An 11,495-nucleotide genomic window follows, 5' to 3' on the forward strand; every position below is an offset into this window, starting at 1 on the left:
CGCTTTCATCATCAGACTCTTCTTGAACGCTATCGGAAGCGACGACACTGACGATGTCGTCATCTGTGATTGCAGAGAAGGGATCCTCATTGCCGACCTTCTCAGTCTGAAATGACCAGACTGCTCAGTGGACTACTTTTGTGTAACATGCAAAGTGGGAAAGGGAGAAAAATCTTCCTAGCAACAGCCTCTTTGTGTTAGTGAAAAGGAGGTCACAACCAGGGTTCTCGACCTCGCTTGACTTGGTGTGGGCCAAGCGTCCTTCCTGGACAATGACCAGATAGCTGAAGCAGATTGTTGCGTATTAGTCACTTCTGCTCCCTGGAATTCACGTCCGAGTCCGGAAGCTGAAGTCTGGATAAACGAGGGCGAAATACATGGGGAGAAATCCCATCGCATGCTTTTTTATCCGGATAGTGCAGGATCCAGATAAATCAAGTCCGGATAAACGCGAGTCGACTGTATTTGTTTGTGTGTTGTGCGTGACGAGGATTACGTGATTAGAATTGTAGACTCCACCTGCACGTCATGCTTCTAAACTCTCCCATTTGCATCCCAGCATTTGGATAATAAGTTCCTTTCAACATATATTGTCAAAAGATGTTATAGACATTCTTCCCAAAAGATTAGTGTTCCTGTTTTATAAACAAAGATTGATGTATCATGCCTTTCACTTTCAATCACATAATTGTACCGATTCTTCTTCGTGAATTCTATCCTTCGGATGTTGAAGTTGTAAAGATCATGCTTCTCAGCATTCTATTGTTGACAGGAGAGAGAGAGAGAAATAGTTTATTGGTAGTCAGGTAAAATCTATTCAGCTCTGATTTCATGCGAGAATTCTTGCACATAGTGTGCCATATTCGTTTCCTTAGCAATGATTGTTCTGAATCTAACCATGCTAACAACAATCGCAATCAATCTGGTTTCGTTGCGATGCATAGAATTCATTATAGTGATGAAAAAGAAATTACATTTATAATTTCAGTTATACACTTGTTTATTTTGATAAAGTACAGTTATCCATTCAAAACTCTGAAGTTTTCGTTTGTTGTCTTGTTTGATGAATTGAGAATGCATCATATAGTAGTGTCTTATTACGGATCGCTTCAATCCAGCGTTGCTTAGTGGAATCGATACGATGTCGCCGTATTGGTATCGCTTCAGTAAAGTGCATTTAGTTGCCACAAACTTCCACAATCTCTTATTGATGTTTTCTGTCTTTATATGGGATTCTTGAATGGCGTACAAGAGAGTGTTAGATGAAAATCGTCTGGTGGTCCACCGCAGTTGAGTCGTCGCAGGTGGTCGTTGAGTTTCAATAAGTGATGATACATCAGACCTTGTACAACAATATTGCGACATCATTGCAAGAACAGGTAGAAGAAAATAATTGCGTAGCCATGGAATGGAACATATCACGTGACAGGATTTTTTATGTACTTTCCATGTCAATAGTTAGGTGTAATTTAAACAAATCTGTAATGTATCATGCGATATAGACCGCTTGTATATGATATGATATGGTACGATTTGATCTCACTGCTTTCTCGATAAATGCAGTACCCTTTGCAACAATTACGATTACATCTGGAGTCGAGTACTTTGATTCTTTGTTAGCCGACCTCAAAAACTCCACCATCAATCCCAGTGGTCCTTCTGATGTTTATGTGCAGATATTTTTGTAACCATTGCAGATTCGGCATACAAATTCTTGCAACTTCAATTCTGTAATTTCTACCATATCTCCGAATACGACCATGTCTATGATGTATCGAAATGCAGTAATATCGAATTCATTTCGAGGCTCTTCTTTTTCGAAGCAGTTTTTTTATCACATCCTTTCATGACTTATGGTAACGAGCACAAAATCTGTCCAACTCTTAGATGTGGAGCAGTTGTGCATTGTGCATTCAAGTGTGTGTCTACACTTACTTAAAAGCATATCTGTGCTCATTTTATTGTTTAAAAATTCGTTATGCTATTGGGTTTAGAATGTTATTAATATACCGCTCGTGTAGGCATGAGAATTATGGAAATTGATTTACAAAAATATGTAATTTGTAACAAAAAACATATGCTTTCAATGATTCTATGTACAAGACAGCGCGAGAATCCTCCCCTCCCTATGGGCATAACATTGACTTGGGTGTGGGGGAAGTTTATGGTCTACGGCTTTCACCTCTTACTTTATTGTTTGAATCCACTAGTTGACCCTGTTTGATCATTGAAGAAGACAAGTTTCTGTACTGATTCTGTGGTGTATTCACTCTGCTTGCTTAGAAATGATTTGTCAGAATTAATTATTGTTTAGACTTTGTGTTTCAAGTGTTCACTCGATTGATATTAAAAATAATCTGTGAGTTGGGAATTATGTATGCAAGATGTATCAGTTATGTCTGTTGATTTCCTCTGTAGGAAACTTTTAAATATTTCTCGCTTGCCTAGAAAATGACTGCCTGAAATAATTATTGTCTAGTATTTCTTTCAGCTGTTTACTCGATTGACATTAATTAAAATAATGATCTTGAGTTGAATATTCTCTGAGCTGGGAAAGCCGCATACTTCTGAGTTGCATTTCACATGTGTTGTTTCTGTCTAATTCATCTGTGTAGAACTTTCTGCAAGAACTATAGCAAGTTGGTATAAAAACTTGAAATACATTAATTAAATTTGCAACATTTCTCGTTTTGACTGAGTATTGCTTCGCTGGTGTTATCACAATATTTCTCGTTTGCTTATAAAATGTTTGTCTAAAACCGGTGTATTCTGATATTGATGTCTGTTCTTAGTTTTTGCTGGTTATTGATTGTTTTGATAGAATTCTTGTTGTGTTCTTTAGAATCGAATAATGTTAATATCTATTTGCGATAATTGTACAATAAAATATATCGCCTTTGTACTAACTTCGCGGTAGCAATCGGCCTTGAGAACATCATGTTTGCTGAAAGAAAGGAAAGGAATGTGTGATAGAGTGAGCCCCCACCCCTTAGAGTGACAAATCATACACAATTTCTTCGCTTTGGTTTTATAGATAAAGATTAGGTCTCTCCGCTTTGACGAAAAGGATAAAAAACCGAGAGCCTTGGATGTTTCTCATTGTACCATGTCTATTCTAAACAGGACACATATTTTCTGTGTGTTAGATTCATAAAACAAAGTAAGGTTTGTAGTGCTCCCCACTCTATATATCTACTTTTATATTTTACTATTGTATTGGCAGGGCGACAGAGAAAAAGTTGCCAGATGAAAACATGAAGAAGCCCTTGCCTTATTGTGCAAAAAAAAAAACGTGCTAGAAACCCCGCTTTCGCCGTTGTCGTTTTGCATTCCTGTACATCCTATTCTTTTTGTATTCAAGAAATGTTGTAGTTGATGTAGGATATATTAAAAAAAAAAAAAACTATGGAACCTTGGACGCATATTAAAGGGACGGTCTCGTACAGCCGGGGCGATCCGAAACTTACCCAAAACTATATTCACGAGTGCTCTACAAATACAACCGTGAAAGTTTCATTCGGAATAACGCAGTCGTTTTCGAGGAATTTGTCGAAACACATCGTAATAGCAGACGACGGAATTTGCGCTTCACTCTCATGCAACGTCACGTATGACGTCGGCCTGCGGGTGGCTCTCGTAGTGCGCCCATTGGCTGAGCAGAAAGGAAAGCAACTGTGTGCATTCGGCGCGGTTGCCATGGCAGTTGTAGGTTGCTGGGGTCGTAGGTTGCTGACGCGCGACGTAGTCATGTCTGACAGCGAATTTAGCAACAGCGACGAATCCCTGTCGCTCAGCGGTGACGAGAATGATTTCATTGACATCGATCGGCTGAATTACGAGGATATCGACGATCCTTACGAGGCTGACCCTTTGCCACAACAAGGTGGTCAACAAGTGGAAGTTGTAGACGATATTCAACCGATTGACTTTAGGTACGTAAGACTGTTACACAGTAAATGTGGGCGATTTTGCGCACATTGAGTCGTTTCGTGACCACTTCTAACTTGCACAATCATTACAGGTGCATGTGTAGCCACTGCTCGCCGCAGGAGGTTGACGAATATGTGTGTTGCATGGCTGTTGATCTCGTGGTGCCGGTTGTTAACGGCGCCGGCGTTCGCTGCATCACGCAACGGATGTAGTTCCGTAGCCGGGCTAATGGCTTTTTTAAACAAACGGAAGTAGACATCAAATAACGGATGATTTTACTAGAAAGATGAGAAAATTACGGATGAAATGGAACAAAAATCAACGTCCTATAACGTACCAAACATACAAAAATTAAATTTTATCGCTCGTTTATTTGAGGCAATCCGCCATCTTGGATGAGGACTTTCTGACCTAACACGAGGCACAGTCTCGACGCCCGCACCGCCTAGTGCGTGCCTGAAGTGGGGGGGGGGGGCGGCGCCCCCCCAGACCCCCCTACCCCAATCTGTAGAACCTAACTTAACCTAACCTCACTAAAGTGAGGTGGTTTAGCCCCCTACCTTTCGAAATGTGACAAGTTTCGAATCCGTTAGGCTTAGCACTCCCGTGTTTCTCCAGCGCTACAACTGCGTCAGATGGGGTTGTTCAAATGCATATAAAATAACTTCTAGACCAGAAATTCTTGTAATTCTTGTTTTTTTTATATTCGCTATATCGTCTTCTCTCACTTCAGTGCATTATTTCTCTTCTGAACTCTCCGGCTAATTAGAAAAAAAACCATAAGCCCGTCTACGGAACTACACCCCACGCAACATGTGTTGTTCCCCGACTTCTGTACACGCCGGGAACTTTTGATAGTCAACGGTGCTCCGTATCGGCGACACAGCCGTGATCTACGGCCACTGTATCCGAACGACAACAGGTATGTTGTATCCATTTTCCATTATTGGGAATGGGAAGGCATACGGGATATGTGGATGAAACAAAGGCACAAGAGTTACAGGGATTGTTTAACAGACCGTCACGCGACATTTGTTCTGACACACATATAAAAAAAAAACGTAGGATTGACTTGCATTTCAATTACTTTTGACAGGTGCATCAGATATGCAGCATATGCATGTTTCACCAATTGGATATGGGGGCACCTTGGCCCAAGGAACAGGCGTCAGATTCCAGGCTGTGTTGTGCGCACTATTTGGAACCTGTTCCCATCTGCCACATACACAGACTACTTCCCGTGAAAGGTAATGTATTGTTTTTGTTACACAACTTTTTATTTGCATTCAAGAATGTTATGTTCCACGGTCCTTAGATAACATTTCAGCATTTTGGCTCTTCATCCTAAGAATCACATGCGCCTGTCACCATTTAATTGGTACCGAATGGTTACAGGGATAAAAAATTGTTGCCGTCACTACTGCAGGAAGAACATAGTCTTGGATGGACTTCTGAAAGATGCTGTTCTCGGCATCCACCACAGGAAGCATTGGAAGGTTGTCAACCTGGTGGGCAGAGGCATTCCATTCATCGTCATTGTGCCAGGAGGAGATGACAGACACAAAGATCCACATAAGCTGATCTGCGTCGGGATCTTCACTTACCCTTCGTCTAAGGAAAAAAAGGCCCTTTTCAGGGCCATCCTACATGTCTGTAGCAAAGACCGTGCCTCTGCATAGAACAAGCCCTTATCTTCATTATTTTGCATCAATATTTCTAGGAGAACATGGTGGAAATTCCCACAAATAGAGAAAGCTTCAATAGAATACCAGTATGACAAATAGACAGCTTTACGCAAACACGCAATGCCATAAGATTGGAGCTACTGACTCTGCTGATGAACATAGCAAATTTCCAAATCTTTCTCTCACACGCTTTTTTGCATTTATCTACTACACATGCATTGTTTCTTGCAGGTATCACCTATGCAAAAGTGCGTAGTTTGTCAAATGAATATATGAGCAACTTATCTGAAGGTAGGACATTTTCACGGCTTACAGTGTTAGGAACCTTTGTAGTCTGGTGTCAATATAGGTTGCTTTCTATGGTTGTACCCAGAAGGGGGCAAGGACGGTTGTGGCCCCTCCCTAGAGCTTCAGTATCATTTCTGAAATTTGTTTACTTGTTATCCATACAGGGTGCCCCAGAAAAAAGTGTCATTGAATTATAATTTAAAAAATACGCCACCTAGAATCATGCGGTCAACGGCATTTGTTCTTACTAGGTTTTCGCCAAACCCTGATGTGAGCGTCATGTATCGTAAGTTTAATTGTGTAAATATTTGCGAAATGAACTCGGAAATTTGCCAAGTAAAGGTCACTTTTTTACCCCACCAATATGAAGAGCGTGCCGAATTCACTCAATTTCATGATAATTGACAGTGATATTCGCGAGCTATCCCATTGCAAAAAATATCCGAACATCGTGCTTTTCGTAGCACAGAACCATAACGCCAGACGACTTTTCGAGCGCAATCGCTCTCAGTCCGACGAAAGGAGGTTCCAAGCCCAGCCCACAGAGTGATAGTAGAAAAAGTGACAGTTCCTGAAATTGGAAGAGGGAAAGTGCGATCCCAACGAAAGTCGGACGCGATGCGCAATACCTGTGTTCTCTTTCTACGTTGCAAGATGTGAGCTGGGTTTCCAACCTCCTTTCGTCAGACTGACAAAGATTGCGCTGAAAAATTTGTCGCGCGCTAGCTCCGTAGAGCATGATGTTTGGCTATTTTTTTGATGGGATACTGTTAGATCCGAGTTTCCGTGAGTTCCTGATGGCTTATAAGCATAAGCGAACACCGATGTCCATGGATTACCTTTTATTAGTAGTCCCCTGCGTACAGACAGTACCGGCTTGGCCAGCGCACTATTCTCTTTGTCGCGCGCCCATCGTCGTCGTCTTCGGACCGCGCTTACATAACCCATGTGATAACAAAGAACTTGACACATAAACAACCCAATACATAACACTTTCTTCCCCTTAGGTTAAAACCCAAACCACAATGAATCTATTCCGAAACAAAGTCTCCATATCGATCTGGTTTCCTTCTGACTCTCTTAGGCCGTCCTTCCAAAGGAGGTGGAACGGACGACGTTTCCTCGTTCCTGGTAACTTGATCCTCAGTATCGCCTATGTCCCAAGCCAGAAGAGGCGAAGTGCCAGTGTCCAACAGTTGTGCCTTACGTCGGAGTAGCCTAATGTGATCGATATGACGTCGGCACTCGCCGTCCTCTGTGCGCACCATCCACGAACGGCGACCCACTCTTCTGGTCACGTCTCCTTGCACCCATGTTGGCTTGCTCCTGAAGTTTCTGATGAGGACCACGTCACCTTCATGGAGTGTCCTTGATTCTGGTAGCTTATCGAGCTGGCTGGTGTGACGTTTCGGTAGGAGACCATCCAGAGCCGAGGGTAATTCTCGCCCGAACATCAGTCTTGCGGGGGTCTTCCCCGTTGTCGCGTGACACGTTGTGTGTTGCTTAAACAATATCCTTGAAACTTGCGTAGCCAGCGTTCCCGATGTTTCTTTCGACAGTGCCCGTTTAAAATAACCGACCATTCTTTCGGCTTGCCCATTGGTAGCAGGGTGATAAGGTGCTGCCGTGACGCACTTAACCCCGTTTCTCCGGTAGAATTCCTTCATCTCCTCGGACACAAAAGCAGTTCCATTATCCGACACTGCTTTTTGCGGAATTCCAAATGTCGCAAAGAGGCCGCGGAGCACTCGTATCACAGTAGCTGAGTTTGGACTTTCCACTTGCCGAACCTCCATCCACTTGCTATAGGCATCCACTATTACTAGCAATGTGATACCTCGAATAGGTCCAGCAAAGTCTAGATGAATGGTGTGCCATGGGCTGCTGGGTCGAGTCCACTCTGGCTGTACCACCTTCGCGGGAGACTTCTGATTCTTCCCGCAAATGATGCACGTCTTGGCCATCTCCTCTATGTCGTTGTCGATACCGCACCACCACATGTAACTCCGGGCACAGGCTTTCATAGCCACGATGCCACGGTGACCAGCGTGCACCAACTCTAGCGCCTGCTTCTTTTTGCTTTGTGGAATGACCACTCTTGATCCACGCAGAATACAGCCTCTGTGGAAGGAAAATTCCGTGGCTCTTGCCCGAAACTGGCGAAACTGTGCGTCTCGTAACTTGTACAACGTCCCTGCTTTAATAGCGGTGTACACTTCGGAAAGAACTGGATCGCTCTGCGTTGCTGACGAGATTTCTTCCGCAGTTAGGGGAGGACGGCTTAATGCTTCGAACATTAGCACATCCGCTGGGTGGCACGGCTCATCATCTGTAGACGGCAACGGCAGCCTGCTCAAAACGTCGGCATTCGAGTTCAGCTTTCCCGGACGATAGCTTAGATCGTAGCTATAGGCAGCAAGCTTAACGCACCATCTCAGCATTCGGGGCGACGTCAACTGTGGCACAGGTTTCGTAGTTCCGAGGATCCCGAGTAACGGCTTGTGGTCAGTGTATATTTGCACGTGTCGACCCGCTAAGTACATGTGGAAATGTACAACCGCATACACGATTGCCAGGCCTTCTTTGTCTAGTTGAGAGTAATTTCTCTCTGCTGGTCCCAAGGTCCTGGATGCGAAAGCGACAGGTCTTTCGTTGCCTTCATTGTCTTCTTGCGCGAGTACCGCACCCACGCCGTACGGCGAAGCGTCGCATGATAGTATCAGTGGTCTGTGTGGGTCGTAGTGGGCCAGCACAGGAGCATGGCAAATCTGTTCCTTGAGCGCCTCAAATGCAGTCTTGTGTTCCGTGGTCCACTTCCACGTTGCGTTTTTCGCAAGCAGTTTATAGAGTGGTGCTGCCGTAGTTGCTCTGCCTTTCAAAAAACGATCATAGAAGGCTAACATTCCGAGGAATGACTGTAAGGTCTCTTTCGACGTTGGCTCAGGAGCTTTCAGTAGTGCCCGTATTTTTGCATCTGTCGGCCGCACGCCCGAACCTGTGATGTTATGTCCTAAGAATTCCACTTCGGTACATGCAAATTTGCACTTTGTTTTCTTAAGTCTCAGTCCGGACTGTTCCAGTCTTGCCAGTACTGTTTCCAGACGTCGATTGTGCTGTTGTTGGTCTGCTCCACTGATAATGATGTCGTCTAGGTAGACTGCGATGCCGTCAATGCCAGCTAGAAGCTTCTCGACAAACCTCTGAAATATAGCAGGAGCTGCTGCTATTCCAAATGGTAACCGCTTGACTTTGTACAGGCCTTTCACGGTATTGATGGTCAACTGCTGTGCGGTTGTCTCTGTCACTCTCAACTGTTGATAGGCCTGTGTCATGTCCAACGTGGAAAAGAGCGTGCCTCCTTGCAGTTTGCTCATCACCTCGTCTGGCGTAGGCAGTGGATAATCCGCCTTCATCGCTGCTGCATTAATTGTGCTCCGATAGTCCCCACATAGTCGTATGGTGTTGTCCTTCTTCCGAACGCACACCACCGGAGTTGCCCACTCGGAATGCTGCACCGGCTCGATGATCCCCTGCTGTTCTAGGCATTGTAGTTCTGCGCATACGGCTTCCCGTAGGGCAAATGGCACAGGCCTTGCCCTGCAGAATTTCGGCGTTGCTCTATCCTGAAGCTGGATGTCTACCCGATCGCCTCTGTGGCCTTGGATGTCCTTTCCAAAGACCTCTTTGTGTTCCTCGAGTATTCGTTCTAGGCAGTCGCCGTTGACATAGTTGATTCCGCTTACTTCGATCTGTAGTGGTCGAAACCAATTTCTGCCAAGCAGACTTGCTCCTGATCCCCTTATTACTAGTAGCGGCAACATGCACTTCTTCCTCCTGGACTGGACCACGACAGTTGTGGATCCCAAGATGTCGAGCCCTTCACCCGACCATGTTTTGAGCTGTACTGTTCCCGGAGCTAGTGGGGGCGGCTTCTCTGGCCACGTGTTTTTGTACATTTCCTCGGCAATGAGTGAGCAAGCCGCGCCAGAGTCCACTTCGAACTGTACTGGCTTGTCGTTAACGAGTAACGTTGTTAAGAACTTGGAGTTCGATACCTTCTGCGCGACATGGTACAGATCATCCAGTGATGTTGCTCCATCCTCGTCTTCTGTCAACAGGTTGGTGTCGCTTTTGCCAGCTGCTTTTTTCTTACGACACGCGGCTTCAATGTGGCCCACCTTCTTGCAGAATCTACATCGGGCATTCTTGTACTTGCAGTCTCTTGCAAAGTGTGCCCCTTCACAACGGTAGCAACTAACTTTGCGTTGGTTTTTCCTTGTCCTATTGCCGTCTTTCTGTTGGAGCTTTATCTTGTGTACTTCTTCCTGAGATGCTTTCACGCCATCTTGCTCAGCCGCTGCACTTTCTGCCCGCAACGCAAAATCCAGTGCTTTGCTGAACGTTAGGTCCCTTTCCGCAAATAGTCGTTGTTGCAGATTGCTATCCTTTATGCCACAGACAAATCTATCTCTGAGCATAATATCAAGCGGAAGCATCGTGGACGAAGTCGCCGGTGACGTAGCGGTGCCAGCACCTGTTGATGACGCCGCTGTTTCCACCGCTGTTCCTGTCGGAGTGGACGCAGCACCGAAGTTACAGTCAGCTGCAAGTTTACGCAGTGCTGTTACGTAGGTATTAATGGATTCCCCAGCTTGTTGATCTCTCCTTTGGAATTTGCATCTGCTGAAAACCTCGGAGGGTTGCGGGTCGTAGTGCTTCCGGAGCAGTTCCACAATCTCCTGGTACGTGGCGTCATACAAGCTCCGAGGAGCGAGCAAAGCTCGAATCGTCGCAAACGTCTGGGGTCCGCATCTTGTAAGCAGTTGGGCCCTTTTTTTAATAGGGTCTGTGATTCCTTGCGCTTCGAAGAAGAACGTCAAGCGTTCCGCCCATGTGGCCCAGTCGGTACCTTGAAACTGTTCTGAATATGCCTCAGTCGCTGCCATCCTGCTTCCGTCTCGTCGCCAGTGTTAGATCCGAGTTTCCGTGAGTTCCTGATGGCTTATAAGCATAAGCGAACACCGATGTCCATGGATTACCTTTTATTAGTAGTCCCCTGCGTACAGACAGTACCGGCTTGGCCAGCGCACTATTCTCTTTGTCGCGCGCCCATCGTCGTCGTCTTCGGACCGCGCTTACATAACCCATGTGATAACAAAGAACTTGACACATAAACAACCCAATACATAACAGATACCCCTGAATATCACTGTCACTTATCATTAATTTGAATAAATTAGACACGCTTTTCACATTGCTGGGGTAAAAAAGTGACCTTGGCAAATTTCCGACTTCAGTTCGCGAAAACTTACATTATTAAACTTACTTTACACGACCTTCACATCAGGAGGTGGCAAAAACCTAGAAGAACAAATGCCGTTGACCGCATGATTCTAGGTGGTGTAGTTTTTTTATTATAATTCAATGACACGTTTTCTGGGACACCCTGTATACCGATATATATTTTTCTCAGATATCATAATATGAACCTATGAGCAACCACATGTCACCACCGTCCGTCTCCAGGAAAACAGACGGATGAGCTTTGCGCACTGCCCCCAGAAGCACTTTGCTCCACTTGTAAAAAATCCT

General features: G+C 44.9%; 1 protein-coding gene across 1 annotated transcript; it reads right to left on the minus strand.

Annotated features, from left to right (window-relative positions):
• Window positions 1-6,934: 6,934 nt before the first annotated feature.
• Window positions 6,935-10,849, minus strand: LOC135391568 (uncharacterized protein K02A2.6-like). The gene has a single exon (XM_064621866.1). The coding sequence runs from the start codon at window positions 10,847-10,849 to the stop codon at window positions 6,935-6,937; it is 3,915 nt and encodes a 1,304-aa protein (XP_064477936.1).
• Window positions 10,850-11,495: the final 646 nt, after the last annotated feature.

The sequence above is a fragment of the Ornithodoros turicata genome, chromosome 1 (assembly GCF_037126465.1).
Source record: "Ornithodoros turicata isolate Travis chromosome 1, ASM3712646v1, whole genome shotgun sequence".
Taxonomy (NCBI): Eukaryota; Metazoa; Arthropoda; class Arachnida; order Ixodida; family Argasidae; genus Ornithodoros; species Ornithodoros turicata.